The following is a 25,439-nucleotide window of genomic DNA, read 5'->3' on the forward strand; positions in this document are numbered from 1 at the left end:
CCCTGATATTGACTCCCTCTGTGACCTTGCTGGGCCTCAGTTTCCTTAATTGCAAAATGGGAGGGAGGAGGATTTGGACAAGATGGTCTCCAGTCCCCTTTCAGGTCAGACATTCTGGAATAACTGGATGGATACACAGGGTCTTTTTCAAATGCAAGTGGAGCCTTGTTGACTGAAGACCTTACTAAGAAGCAGGAGGGATCTTAAGGACAAATCACAGACTGTCCAACCTTCCCCAGCAGGGAAGTCACCTCAAAGTAGCCAGGGTCAGGATGGATTGGGCAAAATTCCTGGGGGGGAGGGGAGGCCCAGAGGCATATTTAGAGCAGTCTGGTAGAGGGGAAACGGGCCAGAAGGGACCCTGAAAGACACTAGAAGATACAAACACCCTCTCCATCCATGCCACAGCCCTGTTGTGAGGGGGATACAAAGACCTAGAAGGGGGGAGTGATTTGCCTGAGATCTTGCAGTTGGTCAGTTGGTCTAAGACTTAAGTGCTCTGATTCACACGGTCTTAAGCTTTTTCCAGTCTGTGGTGCTTTGGGGATAACTGCATGCAGATATCTTTGAGTCAAAATATGCTTTGCAGAGTTCAGGGGAAAAGAAGAGACATGCTCACAGATACCCCTTCTGTTCCTTCCTGTTAGAATTTATAGTATGTCAGAGCCCAGAGGGACTTTACAACATACATTGACCAAGCTCAAAGGAATCTTAGAACGCTGTGCTCAGAGAGACTTCAGGACATGGAATGTCAGAGCCTAGAGGGTCCTTAGAATATAAAATGTCAGAACTGGGAGGGCCTTCAAACAGAGAATGTTAGCTGAAAAGAACTTTGGAACATAAAATGTCAAGCTGGGAGGAACCTTAGAACATAGGATGTCAGAGTGGGGAGGTACCTCAGGACACAGGATGTCAGTGCTATTTAAAAACGTTACATAGAAAGCTAGAACTGGGAGACACCTTAGGACACAATGTTAGAAATGGTAGGAAGTGGAAAGATAGAAAATGTTAAAACTTGAAAATACTTTAGAACATAGAAAACCAGTGCTCAGAACCTCAGGGTCAGTGAATGTGAGCTAGAGGGGACTTTAAAACAGAATGTTCTGACTAATGGGGAAATGTATTTAACATGATGGTACATGTGTAACATATCAGATTGTTTGCCGTCTTAGGAAGGGAGAAAATTTGAAACTCAAAATCTTATCAAAATGAATGTTTCAAACTATCTTTACATGTAATTGGAAAAAAACTAAAACACAACAAGAAAAATAAATCAGAATGTCCCAGATGAGTGGTACCTTAGCCCACAGAATGTTAGCTAGAAAACACTTAGAACACAGCATGTCAGAAGTAGAAGGAACCCTAGAACTTAGAATGTCAAAGCTGAGTCCTAAGAAACTGTGTAGTCCAACCACCCCTTCCCCACTAGACACCTTGTTTTAAAGTGAGAGGGCCTGAGACTCAGAGAGGGGAAACAGTTTGCCTGAGGTCACACAGTCAGAAAATAACAAGCCACAATTTGAACTCTGACTTCCTGGCTCCTAGCCCAGGGCACTCTCTACCCCTACCCTTGCTGTTTCTACAATAAACAAATGAGTGATGATAATATAATATTCTGGCTCCTTCCTCAGCTCCCAGTCTTAGTCCGGTCGCAAACACTTCCTGTGTCTCATTCTCTACACCCTCTCCCATCCCCCCTCCTTGAATCACTTTCCTCATTTAGAGAATTTTTCTCATTCTCTCTCCCCCAAATCTACTCCTCCCCTCCCCCCACCCCACTGTCCCCAGCATTTCCCAACATAGGTTTCCAGGAATCTCTCTGGGGGTACAGTGAAGGATTGACCCTTGATGTCATTCACCTCCCCTCTCCAGTCCAGCCTGTTCATTTCTGGTGGGAGAATGGGGTAAGCATGCAAAAGGGTTAATATTTAAATAATGCTTGAGATCATCAGTCCATTTTACCCCTTTCTCCTTATTTAGAAAGGCTGGGGGGGGGGGGGGTCAGGGAAAATACAGAAATACAGAGAAGACTCCTCCTAGTAGCCTGGATAGGTGGGAGGGAGAGAGGAGGCTGATACTGGAAGCTGGAGAAATCTCCCTAACCCTCCCTCTCTCCTACCGCCCCCCCTACTCCAGGGGCGTGTGAACTGAAGCAAGGGGCAGGAAAGAGAGCCTAGGGAGACCCTGCAGCTGCTCACAGGATTGTAGATTATAGAAATGGAAAACTGTCCTAGACCGACTTGACAAACATCTCTCCCTCTGCACATGAGCCCAGCCCAGCTTGTCTGCTCTCTCCCTCTCCCTTCTCCTACTTCCCCTCTTTCCCCCCTTTTCCCCCCTTTCCCCCCCCCTTTTCCCCCCTTTTCTCCCCTTTTCCCCCCTTTTCCTCCTTTTCCCCCCTCCTCTCTGTCTCCCTCTGTCTCTCCCATCTGTCTGTCTCTCTCCTTCCCTCTCCCTCTGTCTCTCCTCTCTTCTCTATCTCTTTCTATCTCTCCTCTCTCTGTCTCTATCTCTCCTCCCTCTCTCCCTCAGTAGGGAGCTGGACACTATCTTCCTGAAGCCTGTGACTTGTAAAGAACAAAGGAAAGATGTGGAAGGAAAGATCCCTTCACAGTAGAATCTTAGAGCCATCCAACAGACAGGGAAATGCAAGGAAAGGGATTTACTCAAGGTCACCCAGCCCTGGATCTCCAGCGCTGCCTCAGAGAGCATCTCCAGCTCACTGGTCTTTCCATTGCACCTCCACTTTCTGTCCCCTCTCCTCCTTCCCTCTTCCTCTCTCTTCATCCAGTCCTTGCCTTTCCCACAGTTTAAACGGCGACCTTATCCTCCCCACCACCACGGAACAAAATTCTCCATCTTGGCTCAAGCCCTCTTTATGGATATTCACACAAGATTCATTTGCATCTCATTTGCATATAAGAGACCGGGGATGGGACGATACCAGGGCAGACTCCAGCGGAGGCTGGGGTCCAGCCGGGAGGCTGGTGGAGGAGGGTCACTGAGAGGGCGGCAGCATCTTGAGCTGCACGTCATCCCCTCGCGAATGGGAGTGGGAGGCCAGGGCCCCTCCCCAGCTGCAGCGGCCCACACTGTTCCTCTTGGATGCCAGCGGGGTCTCCAGGGTCAGGGAGGCGTTGGCCATCTCCTGGGGCTTGTCGCTGGCCAGGAATCGCAGGAGGCTGTGCAAGGCCTTGGCCACGTCGCCGCGGGCGCCCTCGTTGACGAAGCAGTAGAGGATGGGGTCGGCCACGCAGTTGAGGCTGGTGAAGGCCAGCGAGCTGTGGTAGGCAGCGAAGACCTTCTCCTCGAAGCCGCACTCCCAGGGGCGGCCCAGGTACACGGCGCTGCGAGACAGCAGGAGCACGTGGTAGGGTGCGAAGCAGACCAGCACGATGGCGATGAGACTCAAGGCCAGTCGCTTGATCTTGGCCTTCTCTTGGCGCTCGGTGGACACGCTGCCGCGCACGGCACGCAGGATGCCCCAGTAGGAGAAGAGCATGAGCCCCCAGGGGAAGAGAAAGCCGATGAAGATACGGTAGAGATTCATCCAGGCCACCCAGCCCTCCATGGGGAACTTCTCGAAGCAAAAGGTGTGGTTGTAGCGGTCCCGGAAGAGCTCGTCGTGGAAGAGCGGCGCCGAGTTGGCGCCCAGCTCCGTGGCCCACACCACAGAGCTCACAGCCACTGCTGTCTTGACGCGCCGCAGGCGGGCGAAGCGCAGGGGGTGGGCCACTGCCAGGTAGCGGTCCACTGAGATGCAGCAGAGGAAGGCGATGCTGATGTAGATGTTGGTGTAGAAGACGAAGCCGAAGAGCTTGCAGGAGCCGCGCCCGTGAATCCAGTTATCGTGGTGCAGAAAGTAGTCGACCCACAGCGGCAGCGTGGCGATGTAGAGCAGGTCAGCGATGCTCAGGTTCATTAGGTAGACACCTAGCTCGTTGTGCTGGCGGACTTGGCGGTAGGCAGCCCACAGGGCTAGGCAGTTGGTGGGCAGCCCGATGCCCATAACGATGATGTAGAGGGAGGGCGGGAACAGGTGGTCCACCCTCGAGTCCACGTGACAGCCCTCCAGCGTGGCATTGCCCATCGTGGGTGAGGAGGGCAACAGAGGAACAGGGGTGCACCCCCTGACCCAGGTGGGCAGTGGGGCCTCCAGAGGCTGGAAGGCAGGAGGCCATTGGGGCCCCCCTATCCCCTCCAGGGGACTCAGGGACACATGATGAAGGGGAGCACAGGGAGCTGAAGGGATGGGAGACAGTGAGCTTAGAAGGCTGACGGGAAGCGAGTAAGGGAGGATTGGGAGCAGAGAAGAAGTAATTAATGGGACAGGCGAGAGAAATAAGTATAGTGTGGGGATGATGGATCCCTCTGCCTGCCCCCTTATCTTTCCCCTTTTTCTGAGAGCCTGGGGACAGTTACATGAGAGAGGGCTATGAAATCCCAGAAAAATAAGGAGAACAAGAAAGGCAGTATGTAGGACACTTGGGAGAGTGAAGGAGGAACTGGTAGGGGGGTCTGTAAGAATGAGGATGGTGAGCACTGAGAACCCTAGTCTCTCTCTCTCTCTGAAAATCAGGCCAGTTGTGAGAGTGGGGGAGGGGAGAAAACTGAGGTCTTTGGGAAATCGAGAAGATGTGAAATTGGGGAGTGGGGGTCAGTGGAGGGTAGAAATAGGAGGTTTCTGGAAGATGAGAGGGGGCAGTTTCAGGTTAGGGGGTTGGTGTCTCAGTGAGATTCTTGGGTTGTTTCTGGTTGGAGATTTGGCTGTTATGCCCCTCTATCTCCAACAAGCTGTCTTGAGAGTCTGAAATTCCTCCTGTGTCAAAAGAGAAAGAAGCAGGCATGTAAGGGTTATAGAAGGAGAGTGGTCAACCCCTCCCATACTGCCACCAATTTCAATTTAATCTCATGAATACTTATGAAAAGAATGGGGGAAGGGTCAGCATGGGAGTGTGAGAAGAAAGCCAGCTGAAATTCAAATCCACACACCCTGGGATCTTGGGGCAAGTCTTTTGGGCTGTAGAGGACTTGATTTTCTATAAAATGAGGGATTTGGGGGCACTAGACATCTCAAGTTTCCCAGTACATAATGTCCAGAGACATTGCGTCTCTGCTGTCCCTTCCTACCTAACCCATCATCAGATTCTGTTGCTGCCAAAGAATGGGACTGTCAGTTTGGAGTCACCAAGGAGAAGTAGATCCCTCCATCTGAAGGCAAAATATCCACCCTATGAAGCAGACGGAATCCTGGGGGGGAAAAAGTACCCAGGCATTCCAAGACCCACCTCACCAGTCTGGATCTCCCTTGAGGAAGGTGGAAAATCACCTAACAGGCAGTTAATCAATCAGCATGTATTAAGTACTTACTCTATGCCAGACTCGTGCAAAGCCCTGGGAATATGGAGAACAGCAAAAGACAGCCACTGCCTTCAAGGAGTTCCTAATCTAATGGAGGGAAACAGCATGGGTACAAATGTGGACAAACAAGCTCTAAACAGAATAAATTGGAGCTAATGACAGAGGGAAGGCGCTGGCCCGATATAACATGAAACAGTCAGATGAACATAACAGTAAAATGACAGATACACACAGCAGCAATCATGCAGTTACATTCAAGGCACACTTCACATGGATGGCACAGGGTAACAGCTATCAGTTCTACAATGCTTTGGGATTTGCTGTGCTCCTTCCTCACAGCAACAATCCTGAGACAGGGAAATCCCATTTTACCGAGACTATAGGGAGGCAATGCATGCTTGCCGAGTTAGGACAGAGTAGAGGGGACTGAGGCAGGATCACAGGTTCTAGAGGTGGAAAGGGCATTAGAGATATTCTGGTCCAGGTCCCTTATTTTGCTGATTAGGAAACTGAGGCCCAGAGAAATGAAAGCTTCTCAGAGGTCACATACATAGTAAGAAGCAGATCTGGGATTCCAACCCAGGTCTCCTGACTCTCAGTCTAGGGCTTGAGTCCTCCCCCTCATATTGTATCTAGCAAATCTGATCTTTGATCCTTGCATGAGTAAGGTAACATGGAGTTACCTGAAGGTGTGTGACTTCTGTTCCGTGGGTGTGCACACGTGTAAGACACACATGCATATGTATGTAGGTGGTCTTGTGTGTGTGCTCCCTGGGGCTCAACCTGCCCTCTGTCCCGGCTGTATTCCCCTGGCACTGAAGCATGAAAGCAGCCTCTTAACCAAAAGAAAGGTCAAATCTGCTTGGCAACCCTGGCCCCTTGCCTGGCCCCAAACAATTCCCATACCCTAATGTCCATCCTATCCTTCCCTTTGGGAGCTGGGATCATAACTACCTGGCTCTGTCCCTCAGTTTCTTCCCCCCTTGTCCCCTTCGTCCTTAAGTCTTCCCTCTCGAACCCTCAGAACCTAATTCTTTGATCCTTAAGTATTCCCCACTCCTCATTCCTAATTTTCCTCCTTTCAGTCCCTTCGTCTTCCTCTCTGCTTTCCACATCTCTCTACCTCAATGTCCCCTTTCTTCTGATCTGTCTTCTGTCTTGGTCACTCAGACTGCCTTTCTATTCTAACCTTTATCACACCATGTCTTCCTTCTCTGCCCTTCAGTCTCTCTGTCTATTCCTCAGTGGTCCCTATCTCTCTTTAGTTTCTCAGTTTCTCCCACCCTGACCTCAGCATCTCCCTCCATCCTCCAATCTTCCCTCTCCATATTCTTCAACCTGGCTCTGTCCTCACTCCTTCCATCTTTTCTCTCAGCATGTCCCTGCTCTGAGTCTCTCCCATTTTTGATTCCTCCGTGTCCTTTTTCCTTCATAGCCTTCCTAATTGTTCTCACCTCTGTTCTTCAGCATCTCTCTATCTTTCAATCTCTCTCTGTCCAACCCACTATCTTTCTTTCAATGTCCCCTTCTTGCAACCTTCCCTCTTTCTCTCTCCTTCACTTTTCCTCCTTTCCTCAATCCCCCTTCTCCCCAGCTCTCTGTCCCTTAGTCTCCTCTGTCTGTGCCCACCATTCTCCCTTCTCTGTCAAGTCTTCCCCATTTGCCCCAGTCCATCCCTCTCTCCTTTCCCCTTGGTCTCTCTCTACCCTGCCTTTCAGTCTTCTCCCTCTCTCTGTTCCTCAGTCTCTCCCTTTCTTTCCCTCAGTTTCTTCTTCTCTGATAGATTCAATAAATGTCTTTATCTCCCTTACCTGGTACCCATTGGGTGCAGAAGAGAAAACCAACCACCCTGTTTCCTAATATCAAGGAAATTCACCTCCCACCCAATCATTTCCTCCCGGGGTAGGAGGAAGTGGGAGGGAGGTGTGCTATTACCCTCCCTCAACCAGAGGAAGGGGACACTTTAGGGCAGTGTCTGGGGATTGATCTCACCCCTCTGTCTTGTCTGTTGATTCAGAGTAGTACCCCCAAGAGACCCCCTTTCACAAAATCCTAGAGTCTTGCATTAATGCTCTTAGAATTTCTGAATGATGTTCTTGTAATGAAGAATGTTAGAACATACATAGACTGTGAGAACAAGGAAGAACCTTAGAATAGAAGAACCACAAGAACATAAGCTATTAGAACTGAAAAGTGTCATCAGATACAGAATGTCAAAGTCGGGAAGGATCGTAAAACATGGAATGTCAAAGCTGAAAGTCCCATCTTCCAGCCTGAAGGATAAGGAATTGAATTTGCCCAGGGTTCCAGAGTCAGTGGGACTAGAACCCATGTGTCTGAATGCTCAGGGGTTTTTCTACTATCTACATTGTCCCCGTGCCTCATCATACTTTGATTACTCTCCCTATTCTATTGTTTGGTGACCCCTCTGGACCACCCCCATCCCCCTCGTTTCTTCCCAGAAACTTCTGGAGCTCTAGAGAATGGGCCTCTGAACCCAACCCCCAACCTCCAGCATCTGAGCTCTGACTTGCAGTCTTTGCCACTGGCCCCCTCACCTCTTTATCCTACTCTCACCTGCACATGAGGCGGTCTAGGAAGAAAGGCGTTCTGGGGAGGAGAGGTAGAAAGAGAGAAGGAGGAAATGGGCTGCCGAATCCTTCAGTTTATTTAGATCTTCCTCTGTCTCTCCTCACCCATCTCTCACATGTTCTGTCTTTCTCTATATGTTTGTCTCTGTCTCAGACTCTCCCTCCATATCTCTTTCTGTTGCTCTCCACCATGTAACCCTCATTCCAGCCCCGCTTTGAGAAAGAAGCAAAGGGGGGGAAATGCAGTCGGAAAAGGAAAACTGGCGTCTTGTCCGTCTCTCCTCCTTCATCCTGGGTCGAAGAGCCAGAAAGACCGAAAGAGAGAGGTAGGAAGTAGAACTTCGGGCAGAGGGTGGAAAGAGGGGTCAGGGAGGGTGAGAAAGGTGGTGGGGGGAGAGAAAAACGCACGGAGACAGAGATAGAGAGAAAGCGGCATGAGGAGGGGTGAGGTGAGTCAGAGACAGAAGTAAGGGGAGACAGACCAAGAGGATGGCGAAGGCGGGGATAAGGGGCTAGAGGAAACATGGGGCTCCCTCCCGGACCCCCCAACCTGCTCACCAGCTCCGCCGTTCTCCCCCGCGCGGCCGCCTGCTTCTCCGTCGGTCTCTGTGTCCCCCTCACATCCGCCCCCACCCCCGGTTCCCCCAGGGACCGCCTGCCGGCTCTTGCTCCAGCAGGCTGCACATTAGAGGTTGAAATGTGATCACGCCGGCCTGGCCTCGCTCCCCACCTGGTGTCCAGGACGGCCAGAAACCTGAGCCTCCTCCCCCCCAGTCCCCCAGCCTTCGACGGCGCCGGCGATGGCTGGATCCGCTCGAAACCCTGGAGCCCCTAGCCCAGATGGACAGAGGCAGTGGCAAGAGGAAAAAGAGGAAGGAAAGAGAGGTAGAAAGATAAAAGAAGACTGACAGAAGAGGGGGCCGAGACAGAGAGAGAGATAGACGGAGAGACAGTGGGAAATTACTGGGTTATCGCGATGGAGAGAGAAATGCAGTGGAAGAAGGGAATTCAGCTTACAGCCATGGACAGTGGCTTCTTCTCCCCAGCCCCTTGTCGGGTCATCCCTGGTGGGAGTGCCCTGGGAGCAGCCCCCAGCCTCCCCCAGAGACCAACACCTTCTCTCCTCCCCCTCTCCCTCCCCCATCTCCATTCCCTGCTTCTGTCCCAGTCACACCAGCCAAGTTATTAGCTGTCTAGACACAGACCAAATTATAGCCCCCAGCAGGGAAGGAAAGGGGCAGGCATCAAGCTGGGGGTTAACCCCTTGCCCCCCATTTTCCAATCCCCTCAACCAGATTTTCTACTTTCCAGTCTGGCTTCCTTCCCCATCCCTTGTTTTGGTGAAGGGCTCTTCAGTTTCTGCCTATAGAGTCTAGAGCAGGAGCTCTTAATTTTGGGGGATCAGGGACCCTTTGGACAGTCAGTCTGGGGAAGTCTGTGAACCCCTTCTCAGAATCATGTTAAATGCATAAAGTTAATCCCCCAGATTGAAAAGGAAGCAAAGTATATGAAATACAATTGCCAAAATAGATTTTTGGGGGAAAAATCCACAGACTCTAAGAAGCTCTGGTTTCCAGTTTGTAACCTTTAAGATTCTAGAATTCTGCACTTGAAAGTACTAAGATTCTCTGACACTTAGGATCTAGGTTCTTCAGGTACTAGAATTCCATGATTTAAAAATTCTAAGGCTCTATGATTCTATGATCCCAAGATCACCAAATTTGGGAGCCTAAGATTGAGATGCTATGGTTATTCTTCAGAAGCTCTGCTCTCATATCTTCAGGGAATCACTCTCCAAAATAGGATCTCCATAGGACCCTCCTAGAGGTGTGAAAGCCTTCTCCCCATCAGCCCCCATATCCAAACAGACTCAGTCTCAGGTTGGAAGAGGGAGTGAGGTGAGCCTAATTCCTATTCTTTGGATGGTGTCTGAGCCTAAAGAAGAAAGAGCAGGCTACCTAGACCAAAGGATCTATGATTGGGGTGGGGGAGTATCAGGAAGGGGTTAAAGTAGGAAAGTTCAAACCCTGTAAGGGAAGGAGGTGGGGGGGGGGGGAGGAAGAAACTCCCCTTCCTCCTAGGTCCGGAATTCCTGAAGGCTTCCTGTCCTGGAGGGGGTGGGGGAGGCAGAAGAGGAAGTCGGGGTGGGAGGGGGGATCAGAGGAAAGGTGGTACCCGATCTGTCTCCTGCCTCCAAGGGTTTTATCTCTTCTTCCTGAACAGCCTCTTGAGAGATATTATTCCCCCCTCCCCCCCCATGAGAACGTCTGAGAGCCTTAGAGACAGATCAAGAGACAGAAGCCAAGGATGGGAGAGGAAGGGGCTGTAGTTTCTTGGATGAGCAAAGGAAGCCTTTAAAGGGCAGGAGGAAGGAATGTTTGGGTTAAGGGTAACAGAAAGGAGTTGAGGATAAAGGAAGGGAGAAGAGAGAAGGAGAATGAGACTCTTGACTTCTCAAAAAATGCATCTGAGGGCTTCCTCTACCAGGCACAGATGCCAGCTGGGTGTGGAGAGTAAGGATTAAGCTCAGTCTTCATGAAGCCCTTTCAGACTAAGGTTGTACTGGATCCAGCCCATTGAGGAGATCGGGAAGGGAGGAAGACTAAAAGAGATGGACAGAGACCAAGACAGAAGGAGGGGTGATGGTGGAGAGACAGAGATAGATAGACACAGAGACAGGAACTTGGACACAGAGAGACAGTGAGAGAATGCAGAAACAGACAGAAGGAGATAAAAAGACAGATACACAGAGAAAGTGAGAGATCAGAGAGGGCTTTCTGGAAGGGGCTGGGACAAGGGAACACCAGCTTTGCCCAGAATGGTGAGGATGGCTGAGAGGGATAGTAAGATAGAATGGGACTGGGGTGGGGGACAGCTAGTTGGTGTTGCAATGGACAGAGCACCAGTCCTGAAGTCAGGAGGACCTATCAAATTCAGCCTCGGACATTTACTAGCTGTGTGACCCTGGGCAAGGCACTTAATCCTGATTGTCCCCCCCCCAAAAAAATGGGACTAGGGACTAGGACTCCAAAGGATCTGGTTTAATATGACTTCAAGATTAGGTATATGACCTCGAGAAAATACTTGCCTTCCAAGTCTTCATTTTCTGCTCTCTACCATAGGGGAGTTGGACTAAGGATGTCATGGGTTTAAGACACAGGAAACCTTATTCTACCAACTTGCTGTGTAATTCAGGGCAAGTCACATGCCCTCTCTGGCTTCCTTTTCATCAGCTACATAGTGGGAATGATTAACCCCTGTCCCCTCTCCCACAGTCCTAGGATGGTTATTACTTGTGAAGAAAATGACTTGTAAAACTTGAAAGAGGGAGAAATTGGAATCCTTCCATGACCCTAAATCATCATACAGTGTGTCAAAGCAAGGAAGGAGGGCTTCCTGGGAAGGTAGGGTAGCACTGAGTCAGCTTCAGAAGGAATGAGAAGACTAGAAGGGAAGAGAGTAGGTAATAACTGAGAAGCATGAGGACCAGAATCTGGTCATGAGTTAAAGGACCTGAGATTCCCCTGCATATCTGCCTCAGAGCCCCGAGGAGTGCAGGCTGGGACAGACAGTGATCTGAGGGCCCTGGAGGCTTCCACTTGTCCTATAACTTGTCCTGTCACTTGTCCACTTGACCTTAGAAGGAAAAAGGCTCCTCAAGCCAGAAGCAAATCCCTGTTCCCCTCTCTCTGCCTCAGTTTCCTCCATAGCACTTTCAATGGGGAGTTTCATAGACTGTTGTAGCTTGGTTGAGATTTTCAAAGCTCCTGAATGGATGAAAGGGGAGCCAGCCAGCCAATGATTCAGTAGATCTGAGTCCTGGTCTGGCCTTTTAACCTGTGGAAGGTTCATCTTTCTGGGGTTGTCAAATTGTAAGCTCTTTGGGGGCAAGGACTATCTTTTGCTTCTTTTTGTTTCTCTGGCACTGAGCACCGTGCCTGGCACATTTGTTTGTGATTCAGTCATTTCCGTCTCACTTCTTGTGACCCTATTTGGGGTTTTCTTGGCAGAGGTACTGGAGTGGTTTTCCATTTCCTTCTCCAGCTCATGTTACAGAGGAGGAAACTGAGGCCAACTGGGTTAAGTGACTTGCCCAAAGTTACATAGCTAGTAAGTGTCTGAGGTCAAATTTTAATTCAGGTCTTCCTGATTCCAGACCTGGTGCTTTATCCACTGCAGTGCCACCTAGCTGTAGTAGACACTTAATAAATGACTGAATTTATTGAATTTGAATTGAATTCTATAAAACAAGAGGGTTGGAAATCTTTCTAGCTCTGTCATTTTATGCTCTATCCTTAAAAATGCCTTTATTCCAATTCCTCAATTTACAGATGAGGAAACTAAGGCTCAAGGTTGGGAAGTATCTTGACCTACAGGGCTGAGCCTGGGACCTAGGTTGACTGATTTCCAGCCACTTCTCTTTCTAAACCAAACTCAGGATGCTGAATTTGCAGCCTGACCCCAGAATAAGCCCTTACAAAGGGACTAAAATCTTGGGCTGCTGAGATAAGGGGCATGAGAGAGGGACTAGAAGGAAAGACAACTGGGGTGGGGGGAGATTGGGAAACAGCAGCCCAAGATAAAAACTAGCCCTGTCCTACAGGCAGCAACAAGGCTTCAGGGAGACCAGAGTCATAGGGAGACAGAAGAACAGATACCACACCAGAGAGCTATGGTGTCAAACAGCACACACTTAATATCACAACCAGTACACAATGATGCTCACAACCCTTCCCCCCATGTCTCTCTCTCTCTCTCTCTCTCTCTCTATCTCTCTCTCTCTCTCTCTCTCTCTCTCTCTCTCTCTCTCTCTCTCTCTCTCTCTCTCTCTCTCACACACACACACACACACACACACACACACACACACGCACACAAAAGCAGACATGCTCATACCACCCTCAAGGTCACAATGATGCACACTGTCCCAGAGAAACCCAGATACACTCTCACTCTTTCAGTGCACAGATCTTTATTTCTGGATGATACAAAAGAATGAACTTAAAAAAACCCCTAAACTAATGTGCCCCTCCTCCCTGCAGCAGTGAGATCTGTCCCCTCCCCCCCTTCCCAACCTGGAGAAATACAGAGACCTTTGTCTGCTTGGCTGACTGTCCCCTGTTCACCCACTTATAACTCTCTTTCATATATATATATATATATATTATATATATAAATCTCTCTCTACATATAGATTCTCATTTATATATTATATTTCTCTCCTACATAGTCAAAGAATGTCCCAGCCCTGTTCAGGGGCTCTCTTTCCTTGAAGCCCCACTGGACTATGGGGGCTCAGACCACCCGCCACTGTAAGACACTGGTGTCCTTGCCACCAGCTGAGAGAGCAGTTGAATCATCCCACAGGAAGGCCACGTTAGTCACATGGCTGCTGTGGCCACCGTATTTGTGGCTTGGAGCCTGAGGGGGGAGAAGGGGAAGTTAGAAGTGGGGTATATCTGCTCTGTCTCAGCCTCAGTCCCTCCCTCTGACCCCCACTGTTCTTCCCTTTCCCCCTCCCTTCAGTCCCTAGCACTCACTCTGGGATGAGAGCAGGGATAGGCGAACAGGTGCACTTTGCCAAAATCATCCGCCGAAGCCAGTAGCGACCCATCATGGGAACGGGCCACAGCATTGATGTCAGTACCATCAACTCCCTCAGACCAGATCCCTTTGGGGCAGGGACAAGGTCAGAGGGTTAAAAGCTGGAAAGGACCTTGCAGGTTATGCAGCCCAGAAAAGCCTACGAGCAAGCTGCCCACACTCAAAGGGCGTAAACAGTAGAGTGGGAATTTGAACCCAGGTGTCCTAGCTCCCAACCCATACTCCACCAGAGCTTAGGAGGGTCTCTTCCCATAGACTACAGGTCAGTTAGGGACAGGGGCTGACAGAAGAGAAGGTTTTCATCCATTACTCACACTCAGAAAGAGGGTACAATGTTGGGGAGGGGGATCCCAGTGAACATTCTGACTCTCCCCCACCTCACCCCCCTCCCCTTATTCTCACCAAACACGCCAAATCCCAAGACGCAGGTGGCTGTCGCCCACTCCACATTCCGCACCATATCTGTGTTAGTGATTTGCTTACAAGTGGCTGGATCCCCTGAAGACCAGAGGGAAGGGATTAACCACTTTTGCCCAGAAAACTGGGCTCAGGGGTTATAATTCCCTTGGAAAGTCTCCTTCCTCCTCCAGAATGAAGAACCCAAGGGTTAAGACCCAGGCTGATGAGTCCAGCTGAGCCAAAAAGCACTGGCCCTGCTCTTTAATTTAATAATGAGAAAATGGAGCTGGGGGAGGCGGGGTAAGCAAAGACCCAGGACTGTTCAAACTGTTAAAGGAAGAGTCCAGGCTATGGCAGAAGCCATGAAGAAGGTTCAAATTAATATGCTGACTAGGCTGAGGGGTACAGAGCCCAACAAACTGGACACATGACTGGCTGGAGTCTTGGGTCCTCTAGCCTGACCCGCACTCCCTGAGAAGCCCAGGCTCTTCTACTCACAGTACAGGATCTCATAGTCCCCTGAGTTGGTGACAAAGCAGGAGCTGTCCTTGGCCCAGTCCAGATGTGTTATAAAGCTGGAGTGACCCTGGATGATTTGAATGAGGGAAGGCAGGGGGAGGGCAGAGGAGAATAATGATAATTAATAATCATAATGGTATCCAACAGTTAGAAAACACTGCCGTTTTCAAAGTGCTCTACATCTCAATCTATCAGTAATCATTTCTTAAGGTCCTACTGTTTGCCAGCCACCTGGGCTTACAAAGACAAAAGTGCCATAGTCTCTGCCCTCTCAGGGGAAGCCAGCAGGCCCAGGTATAGAGAGACATCAGATTGATGTAAGTACAAGGCAAACTGTTGGGGAGGGGGCATCAGGAACAGCCCTGACCCATGATGCTTGAGCTGAGCTTGAGATCAAACCAGGGAGCCTGTGAGTAGGGTTGAGGAGGGAAGGCCTGTTTCATAGCTGATCCCTGTGAGATAGATATATTATTCCCATCCTATAGATGAATGTCTCCATGTAGTAGTGGAAACAGCTGACTCAAGAGCTGGGTTCTAGTCTTACCCCTGAAACATACTGGCTGTGGGACCTCCAAGAAGTCACCAAATCTCTCAACTAAGAGTCTGAACAAGGGTCCCAGATCGCTAAGTGGCGTGATAGTGTATAGAGCGCCTGGCCTGGAGTTGGGAAGCCTCATTTTCCTGAGTTCAAATCTGACCTCAGACACTTCCTAGATGTGTGACCCTGGGCTAATCACTTTACCCTTTTTGTCTCAGTTTTCTCATCTGTAAAATGAGCTGGAGAAGGAAATGGTAAATTACTCTAGGATCTCTCCCAAGAAAACCCCAAATAGGATCATGGAGAGTTGGACACTACTAAACAGAAACAACAGCGAACAGGTGTCTTTCAGCCCTGATGGAGGGATTTTTCTCACTGGGAGTATTCTATGCCCATGTAATCACAGTTCCAGAAAGAGAAAATGAGGGAACTGAGGCTCAGAGGGGTTCAACCACATGCACTGGGTATTCTAGTTAATATCTGTTTGAGGGAGGATTTGAATTCAGGTCTTTCTGACTCCTAAGTCCAGTCCTCCAGTCACCATGCCAGGTTGCCTCTTGGGTTAAATGCTAAGATTGAAGATAAGGAAAATGGCTAATAATAGTCCAGGTAAGGGAAATATAATCAAAATGCATTACCCTCATCATAGCTGATAATTAGTTAATGTTATTGAAGCCTTACAAGGTTACCCTTGGAAGTCTGGGTCATGGAAATGGGTTTGGGTTGGGGTCTTGTGCACTCACCGAGCATTTCCCCAGTCGGCTGACTTTCCGGCCTCTCTCGCTCACGCTATACACATACACTAGGTTGTCATGGGAGCCCACTGCCAGGAATGCCCCATCTGTTGGGGACATGAGGAGATGGACCCTTAAGACTAGGTCATCCCTGGCTCCCTGACCCAGCTTCTCTCCCTGGATTCCCTTCTGCCCAGTACTGGCCACTCCCTACCTGGGGAAAAGCTGACCACGGAGATCTGCTCATTACCGTCCGTATGAATAGCCACAAGGTCATGGGTCTCAGTATCCAGGAGGAGCCACCTGGGGGGAGGGGCAAAGGCAGACTGAGCATTCCCCATTCCCAGGAGGTAGGAAAGGTCAGCAGAGGGGTTGAGGACTCTGAGCCTCGGTTTCCTCAACTGTAATGCCTCACAGAATGGTCAGAAGGAAAAGACTTTGGAAACCATGAAGCCCTGGAGAAAGGGAAGGTATTATTTTAATGAAGCTTAAGTCCAGAGAGGCTATCAATTTGGTTCATGTAACACAGCGACTAAGTGTCAGAGTGGAGTCAAACACAGGTGCTACTGTAAGGTCTGATGGGTTATTTGGGAGTGGAAACTGAAGGCCCCTGGTAAAAGAGAAGGCTTTCACCCAAGGGTATGTTCCCTGCCTCTCATCTTCCTCCAGATGGTGGCCCTCAGGACCCTACCTGCCAGTGACTGTACCCACAGCCAAAACAGAACCATTGGGATGGAAGCCAGCGGAACGGGCAGGATCCTGGAGGTAAGAAAAAAAGGCACAATGGGAAACTGCACCTTCTGAGTCCCTGGAACTCCCTGCCACCTTCCCCTACCCAGCAGACTCTTCTCTCTACATGGAACCTTTTCCTCTCATGTTCAGAGATCTTTCTTGGCTGCACATAACCCCCAGGGCCCTGCCCTGTCTAGGACAGGGCCTCAAGGCCACATGTGGCCCTCTAGGTTCTCCAGTGCGGACCTTTGACTGACTCCAAACTTCACAGAACAGATCCCCTTCATAAAAGGATTTATTTTGTAAAACTTGGACTCAGTCAAAGAGCCACACCCATGGACCTAGAGGGACACATGTGACCTGGAGGCAGCAGGTTCCCTGCCTCTGCTCCAGTATTTGAGGCCTTCTTGATCAGTCCCCAGTATCCCTCTACAGTTTCTTCCCCTTCCCAAAGTCACCTCATCTCTCCATCCTTCAGGAGCCTTCCTTCTCCTGGACCAGAAAGCTCTCCCTGATCTTCCTATCAACCAATATTTAATAAGCTTCTATATTTCCCTGTTCTGTGGGGTCAGGGCCAAGTGAGAATTATACTAGTTTGACGCAATGCACAGGATGGGGACAGAGAAAATCTTGGGGGCTGGGCCAATCAAGGAGGGCTTCCTGGAGGAGAGGGGCCAGAAGGATGGGGAAGAGCTCAGGGCTTGGGCTTTCTGGAGTCAGGCATGGGGAAGGAGGGCCCTGCTCTGAGGAGAACCTCAGGAGTAAATCTCATTAAGAGTGAGCCAAGGGGAGGTGGGAGATGGGGGTGGGATGGTGTCTTCTTCTGACTCACCTCTATGATCTTGCTCCATATAGGCTGGTGGGAATCCGTGCTCCACAAGTGCACTTGCTTGTCCTGGCCACATGTGATGAACTGGCCTTGGCTGGGGTGGGCAGCCAGACCCCACAGCTCCTCAGTGTGGCCCTAGGCAGCATGTGTGGGATGGGGGGCAATCACAGAACAGGGAGTATAAGACGGAAGGGCCCTCCTGGCTGACTGTCTGGTCCAATGTTCTACCTCACTAATGAAGGAACTTGTACCCAGCCCTGACGTTCCCTGTTCTAAGGTCATTCCCGAGTTCTAAGTTCCCTCACAACTCTAACACTCTATGTTCTAAGACCACTTGCAGCTCTGATATTCTATGTCCAAAAGTCCCTCTGATTTCTGGGATCTGATGCCCCTCTGAAATCTTTAAGATTCTGGCCTAGAGACAGCCAAGGAGAGAGACTGGGTTTCCATTGGTCAACTCCGCCATCTTGTGGCCACTTCCAGTACTGGAAGAATACAGGCTTACAGCATGCAGATAGAAGCTCTTCTGCTCTCAGAGTGTTTAAAGACCTCTAGGTCCTCCTCACAGAAGAGAAAACTGCAGCCCAGAAAAGAAAAGTGACTTTCCCTAGCTCCAAGAGTAGTAATTCTTTAAGAGAGTATTTGACACCAGGCCCTCAGAGCCACAGTCAGGGTTCATTCAAACAAGGTGAAGGTTCAGCATTGCTTCGAGGCAAGGGGTCCAAGGGTACTCATCGGCTTTGGCCCAGTGACCTGCCTCAGTGCCCTTGATGCAGGGTATCAGGGACTCCCAGAGGGCAATGGGGCTGGGAGCCAGGGGGAGGGGACATATGAAGGTTAGACGGCAGGCAAGGGGTAGGGAGCTCACCTGGACCAGGGCAGAAAAGCCCGCGTGGACTGAGCCCTGAAGGATGGAGTTGCGTGTCGTGCCTACAAACAGCTCATCTCCCCGGCCTTCTGCCACTGTGCGCACTGGCCCAAGGGCCTCAGGAACCTGGGAGGGCGGCAGGGGAGGGGAGTGGACTGACCAGCAGGGACACACAGGCACACACAGGGGGGACCAAGGAGGGGGGATACGGGCAGCGTTAGGGCTGGGCTTCCCCTCCCTGGCCTTAGCCAGGGCACTGGATCTCTTAAGCCTTCTCTCTAGGCAAGGGAGCCAGGAGAGGCAAGGTCCAAGGGAAGGAGTCCAATCAGGTGGATCAGGACTGAGAGACACCTTGGAGGCCACCAATCCAACCCTTTCATTGTACATCTGAGGAAACTGAGGCCCAGAGAGAGCATTTGATTTGCCCAAAGTCACAAGGTAGCAAGTGGCAGAGCCCAGATTTGAAGCCAGTGACTGACTATAAACCCAAAAAGAATAGGAGGTGAAACTCAAAGAAATAGCTGGGATTATCTGTGCTCATTTTCCGAGGGCTTCCACATTTCCAAAGTGTTTTCCATGTCACCACGGTCCTTTGCTGTGCAAACATCATGATACCCACTTTACTGATGAGCAAATTAAGGCTCAGGAAAACGATGTACTTGGAGAGTTGGGGAGGAGACAAAGAAACTCAAGTGTATGCTGGACAAAAAGAAGGAGGAAGTGGGGAGATCTGGGTTTAGACAGCTGTTGGCCAGTAACAACGGCAGTGCAGAGCCCAATTACAAGGTAAAGGCTAGTCAGTGTATGAGGAGGTGCTGGGTACCAGAAGTGGGCGGAGCTAGAAGGGTGTGACTTTAAGGATCAAAGGGGGCGGGGCCGGAGCTAGGAAAAGCAAGGGGCTTCTCTCCCTGCTGTTTAAAAAAAATGCAATTTGATACTCAGGTCCAAGATCTAAGGATCTTGGAGTAAAACGGGCGTGGTCTCGGGCAGATTAAAAGAGACCAGGCGAGGCTTGCGAGATCTGAGGTCCCGCTAACATTCTATCTAGTGCCAGAAGGTCTACAAAGTGCTACAAAGCTCACGACCTCCCTGGGCTGTGATCTGGAATATGGCCAAGACAAGTGAGTCCCTTCTCTTCAGGGGACTTAAGGGCTGGACAGGGATCTAGAATCATCTGACAGGGCTGGAAACTGAGGCCCTGAGAGGTTTGCCCAAGGTCAACCAGACAACAAGAGGCAGAGCTGGGCTTGGATGCCAGTTCTCATAGCTCCAATTATGAAGCTACTTCTTAAGGCTAGGGGCTGAAAGATACCGAACCCAAAGCTCTGAAGGGGTAGGGCCTGGGACTGGAGTAGAGAGTGGGGCCAAACGTAGCTCCCAGCCTCCTGCCCTTTACCTCAACCTCCTGCAGCTGGCTGTAGTCCCGGCCCCAGAGCACCACACGCCGGTCTCGGCCGCCCCCGGACACCAGCGTCCCGTCCCGCAGGACGCACAGGCCGAAGACACCGCCCTCGTGGGCCCCTGACACCGCGTGGCTGATGCGAGTCCCTCCTGCAAGGGACATAGAATGCACGTGCCGGTTCTACTCTCTCCCACAATCTTCCCTCCCTAACTGGGGTCTCCACCTCCTTCTCATTCCTCTTCCCCTCCAGAAAACGTCCCCTGACCGCCCCTCACCTCCCTGGCCTCTTCTTACAAAATCAGAGCTGAGAAGGATTTCTAAAACCAAAGTCTCCATCCTCCCCTCCATTGTACAGAGAAACTGAGGTCAAGAGAGGGGAAGAGACTCACCCCAGGACACACAGTAAGTCCCCGGAGTAGAATGCAAGTGTTCTACATACACAATTCATGTCTTTTCCACTCACCCTGCCTCAGTTTCCTTTTGTATCTTTTGCCTGAAGCTAAATGGGGAAGTTTTCTTGTTGAGGGAGAGAAGAGGGGGACCCTCAACAGGAGTATCTCTGACCTTTGCCCCAGATGTAGATGTTTCCACTGGAATCTCCAGTGACCACGTCGCCACCTTCAGTGAAAGCCACACTCAGCACATACTTGGGCTTCTCACGTTTCTGGGGGAAAGGAGTGGGATAGAGGAAGTCACCGGGAACACATTAGAAACTTTTGGGGAATGGCCCTCTGCCTCATAACACACTCCTAAGCTACCTATCTATACCTTGGGTTTGCCTCATCTCCATTTCTCACCTCCCTTTTTCTTCTGGGTCTCCCTTCTCTATGTAAACAATGTCCCTGTTGTCATCTCTGATTGGCTTCTGTCTCTTCTTGTCTTAATGGCTCTCTGGGCCTCTGTTGGGCAGTGCCTTGGGGTTTCTTCCAATTATCTGCCTGTGATTACTGATGAAGACTATGGGAAACCCCAAAGCCCTTCCCCAAGCCTCCCCCCTTTCCCCATCTGTCTTATTAGCACTCAGGTCTCCAGTTTCTGCTTCCCATCTTCCCATCTTGGTGTTTTTTCTGTCTCGCCTCTGAATCCATCTGTGTGTCTGTAAATGTCTGTGTAACACACACACACACACACACACACACACACACACACACACACACACTTTGCTTGCTGTTTCCCCTCCTTTCCCATTTAAGGATCTGCCTGCTGTCTCCGTTGGGGCTCCCTGTTTGCATCTCTGTGGGTTTCACCATGTCTCCTTGTGGCTCTATCCTGTCTCAGCATTTCTCTTCCCCCCTCCCAGCACCCCCTAAAAGCCCAGACCAGGAAGGGACCTTGGGCCATCCTCACCTCAAAGATCCCTTGTCTCTTGCTCAGACTTCCTCCTTCAAGGTTCCAGAAATAGATGTGGGATTTCCCACAAGTGATGATCAGATTGGGCTCAGTGGGATGGAAGGTGGCTACCAGGACAGCCTCGTTGGAACACTGTGGGAAGGAAAGGGAACAAGACAGATCCACATGAAGGTCAGAAAGTCATTGACTTTCTTAGAGGCCACTGAGTGCCACCTGCTCATTATACAGATGGGGAAACTAAGATACAGAGAGGTTAAGTGTCTTTCCCAACATCACATGTGGAAGAAGTCCTAGACTGGGAGTGGGAAGACATCAATTTGAACTATCAGTTATGTAGCTTGAGGCAAGGGGCTTCTCTCTAGGCCTCAGTTTCCTCACCTGAAAAAGTGAACAAATTGGACCAGATGCTTTCTAAGAATTCTTCCATCTCTAACAGTTTGAGCTAGGGAGCTAGAGGGAGACCCTGGGTGAATGTTGTGGGAAGGAGGAGCAATCCTATGATATCTCCACTGATGAAGAAAAACCCATGGGCTGGGAGGTCAGAAGTCTGAATTCGAGTTTCACTGATTTGCTGTGTGAGCTACGACTAGGCCTTCCTCTTCTCTGGGACCTGGTTTTATTTCTGTAAAACGAGAGCCAGAAAGGGATGCTGGACTCCAAGGGCCCTCCAAATTCTGCCAGTCTGTGCTCCTAGGGAACTGGGGGTGATCAGGGAAGGCATGAGACTCTGAACTATTCCAAAGAATGAGGGAAAAGAACCTCTGGTGTGGGGGAAGTTAGACAAGTGGGTGGGTCTCCTCACCTTGACTTCAGTCACTTTCTGCTCCTTGGCCCAGTCCCACACAGACAGCACATGGTCGTTGGATTCATCTACAGCACACAGTAGGTTCCCTCCATTCTGGATGGAAGAGGAATCAGTCAGCAGAAGATGCCCCTTCTAAATCAGCATTCCTGACATAGCTAGACCCAAGGGCATTCCACTGAGGCAAGCAGCGGAAATCACAGGCAGACAACTGGGGCCAGGCCGCAAGGGAAATGTAAAGGAAGGCAGAAGTGGGCCTATCGATGGACAAAGGGATCATTGGAAGGAAAGGGAACTTACGGACTTGGAGAAGCCCACACAACAGACACCTCGATCAAAAGCACCCAGGCCTAGCACGTGCAGAGTAGAGAGGGAGACTGAGTCCCACACCCTCACGTGGGGTGGCAGAGGCTACACAAAGACAAGAGAGAAGTGTACTCGAAGTCAGAGACCTGACCACTCACCTTTTCTTCCACTCACACTCGGGATACAGAACACCACCTCCCTCAGACTCCAGTCTCACTCTCAGACATTCCCAGGGGCTCTGTGTTCTCCAGCTTCCCATATCTGGGACCTACATCCCAGAAGTCTCCAGGCTTTTTACCTTGCCCTCTTTGGTGGTCCCAGCCACTTGTCCTGTGGCGATAGTGACCATGTCAGGGTGAACTGCCAGGCTGGGAAAGAGAGGGAAGGGAGATCAAGGTCACAGGGGTCCCTTGATCTGTGGACTTTTAAATTCAACCTCCCTCTCCCTCCCACCTGCCAAAGGCTGGAACTGAACCTTTATGGGAGCTTGGAGAGCCCCAGCTTTCTCCCCATTTTAAAGATGAAGGGAAACCGAGGCACAGAAAGGGGAAAAGACTTTCCATTTGTCCAAAGTTGCCCAGGGAGTCAGAGGCAGAGACAGGGTTCCTTTCGGTCTCCCAGGCTGCATTCCTGGCCCCCTCCCCCTCCTTGGGGCGGGTCTTCCAATCTGGTGGCGTCACCACGTCCGGGGCGCAGAACGGGGTGGAGAGGAGGGGGAGAGAATGCGCTCTGGGGGAGGGGTGGGGGCGGTGTCTTCTGGGACAATGTGGACTCCAAGGATTGGTTCTCACCACTTGATGTCGTCGGTGTGGCCCAAGTAGTGGCGTTGCCTCTGTTCCTCCACGCTGTAAAGGACGCCCACGGAGGCCACAAAGTACACGATCTCCCCCGTGGGCAGCAGGTAGAGGTTGGCCCGGCAGTCCCGACCCCGGTACCCGTAGCTGGGCCCACTGAATCAAGGACTCTTTGCTCTAGGGTCACCGTGAGCCATTCCTCCCATCCCAGAATGCCCAGGTAGAACTGGCCTCCCCCAGAAGCCTTCTTACATTGCCTCAGGATAAAAGGTGCTTTGTGCACCCCCTCTCCTCATCCCAGAGTCCAAAGTTTCCTAGGTTACCCAAGGCTTAGCTGAAACTTACTTCTGCCTGGGAAGCCATCTGAGATGACCCTCATGCCCTTCCCCAGAAAACCCAGTTCAAACCATCTTTGAAAAATCTTCCTGGATTTTCTGAGCCTATACAATATCTCTTGCCTACTCCCCTCCTGCACCCTATCTTCACACTGTTCAAGGCTCGGGTGCATTCTGCCTCCTCCCAGGAGTCTTCCCCAACAGTCCTCAGGACTCTCTTCTGATACCTATTACCCCTCCCAGTGCTTCAGGACTCTGGTCAATGCCACCAGTCTTAAGTACCCACATAATGTTAAAGCTCTAAGATCCTTGGAGCCCATGTATTCCAACCTTCTTTGAGCTGGGAGCACTGGGATTCCAACCTAGATTTCCTATCTCCCCAGTCTTTCTTCTTGAGAGTCTCTGGTGTAATGGAGTCATTATCAGATTCAGAGCCAGAAAATCTGGGTTTGAATCTTTGCTCTGGACTCATATGAGCTGTATCACACTGGGCAAAACACATGACTAGAGACAGAGGCATCAGAAAGGCAGTGGAAAGGATCTAGACTTGGAGTCAGGGGAGAACTGACTTAGAATTCTCCCTCTGCTACTTCAGATTACTCAAGCTCCATTAACTCATCTATAAAGCACATCTGTCACAGGACTGTGGTGGGGATCCAATGAAATTTTCTATGTTAAGGGAGGGATTGGGAAGTCGATCTATCCTCACTTAACTAACCTCCTTTCTGTCCTCTGTACACCCTTTTACTGGGGTCTATGGAAAGGATACACCCAGTCCAACTTGAATCGTCTGGCAGGTAGCTCTGGGTGGGCATCCAGGCTGTAAGTGGGTGCCACGGAGTCAGGGATCAACATGGATACTGGACGGCCCCGAAGAAACATCTTCACAGATCCCTCCTCTGTAGGAACAGCCCGTTCTAGTCAAGGGGTCGAGGCCCAGGTCTCTTCTCAGCTTGATATCCTCCCCTCTCCCAGTCTCTACCAGCCACCTCCCCAAATTCCCACTCACCCAGGCTGAAGATAACTTCTTTGGTCTTGCTGTTGAGGGAGGGAGAAGGAAGCCATTAGAGGATGAGATGAGAGAGGGGGCAGCTTCCCTTTGGAGGCCTTACAGTAGTCCCCATCCCACCTTCCCAAAAGGTGTCCTGGAGTCACAGACCCATTAGAGCCTTAAGATGACCTTAATCTTGTATTCAGAATGTATCTTTAAGGTTTAGAATATGGAATGGTGGGGCTGAAAAAGCCACCTGCTAAGGACAGGTGAGGAGAGCGTGACATTGGTGTGTCCGCTATCTAGTAGCGCCTTTAGATCCAGACCAGCGCAAAGTATAATTTTACATCGGGGGAAATTGAGGCTGAGAGGGAGGGAGGGAAAGGTAACCCAGAGAAAGCTAACTAATTAGGAGGTAGAGCCAGGTGCTGAAACTCCTCCTCTCCAAAGTTTAGCCTGGAGAGTTTGTTTTGAAAGGGGGCGTGGTTCGCAAGAGCCGAGCATTCTCGGGAATGGGAGTAGCGGGGAACTGTAGCGACCACGGTACCCCTCTCCATCCCAGGCGACACAGCAGCGCCAGACCCTTAGCATCGAGATCGAGAGAGGTTAGGGGGAGGGCCGCGTTCCCCTTCCACTCACTGTCCCAACATGCAGGGAGGAGTTATTAAGGCCAGGCAAGAGCATTCGGAGGAAAGGAGAACTTGAGGGAACCCTCTCGAAGACTGGGACACTGGGTGACCCCAGGGACTGGGGAGGTGAAGGGTCTCACCCAGGTCCGAAGCTGCTCATGGCGGCGGCGGTGGTGGTAGTAGCTGCAGGGGGGTAAGGGTGGCGGCGGCGGGAGCAACTCTCCGAGAGGGAGGCAGGAGGCAGGGCGGAGCCAGGAACCGGAGAGGCAGCTTCCTGCCCCTGGAGGTCCGGGCTCCACCCAGCCCCGGCCGCAGCCCTCCCTGGGCCGCCTTAAACACCCCGCCCCTGCCTGGGCTTGCACGCTCAGAGAGGACTCTCAGATTCTCTCTAGGAGTCTGAAAGTCGGCAGGTTCGTGGGGCTACGAACTTGTATCTGAGGACCCGAGTTCAAATTCCCTTTCTGTTGTCAATTACCTGTGTGAAGTTGGGCAAGTTATCTCCCCTTTGACCCAGGTTGCTGACCTCTAAGATGGAGGGCAGGTGGTTAGCAGCGCAATAGATAAAGTGCCGGGCCTGGGGTCAGCAAAACCCATCTTCTTGAGTTCAAATCCGACCTCAGATACTTACTAGCTGTGTGACTCAGGACTTCACCCT

At 50.8% G+C, this 25,439-nt stretch overlaps 2 protein-coding genes across 2 annotated transcripts; both read right to left on the reverse strand.

Annotated features, from left to right (window-relative positions):
- Positions 1 to 2,860: 2,860 nt before the first annotated feature.
- Positions 2,861 to 8,591, reverse strand: GPR4 (G protein-coupled receptor 4). The gene is made up of 3 exons (XM_072627766.1): positions 8,511 to 8,591; positions 5,371 to 5,448; positions 2,861 to 4,819 (listed from the first exon to the last, which is right to left on the reverse strand). Exon 3 carries the CDS (start codon positions 4,088 to 4,090, stop codon positions 2,999 to 3,001), a length of 1,092 nt encoding a protein of 363 aa, XP_072483867.1. The 5' UTR covers positions 4,091 to 4,819; positions 5,371 to 5,448; positions 8,511 to 8,591; the 3' UTR covers positions 2,861 to 2,998.
- A 4,316-nt stretch (positions 8,592 to 12,907) lies between these two features.
- Positions 12,908 to 25,039, reverse strand: EML2 (EMAP like 2). Its single transcript, XM_072627763.1, has 19 exons — positions 24,925 to 25,039; positions 24,174 to 24,202; positions 23,934 to 24,063; positions 22,827 to 22,976; positions 22,334 to 22,403; positions 22,030 to 22,140; positions 21,730 to 21,825; positions 20,925 to 21,059; positions 20,142 to 20,241; positions 19,572 to 19,726; positions 18,176 to 18,301; positions 17,311 to 17,442; positions 16,438 to 16,505; positions 15,961 to 16,049; positions 15,756 to 15,853; positions 14,454 to 14,541; positions 13,959 to 14,054; positions 13,493 to 13,623; positions 12,908 to 13,373 (listed from the first exon to the last, which is right to left on the reverse strand). Exons 1-19 carry the CDS (start codon positions 24,942 to 24,944, stop codon positions 13,248 to 13,250), a joined length of 1,950 nt encoding a protein of 649 aa, XP_072483864.1. The 5' UTR covers positions 24,945 to 25,039; the 3' UTR covers positions 12,908 to 13,247.
- Between the last annotated feature and the right edge of the window lie 400 nt (positions 25,040 to 25,439).

The sequence above is a fragment of the Notamacropus eugenii genome, assembly GCF_028372415.1.
Source record: "Notamacropus eugenii isolate mMacEug1 chromosome 5 unlocalized genomic scaffold, mMacEug1.pri_v2 SUPER_5_unloc_4, whole genome shotgun sequence".
In the NCBI taxonomy this organism is placed as follows: Eukaryota; Metazoa; Chordata; class Mammalia; order Diprotodontia; family Macropodidae; genus Notamacropus; species Notamacropus eugenii.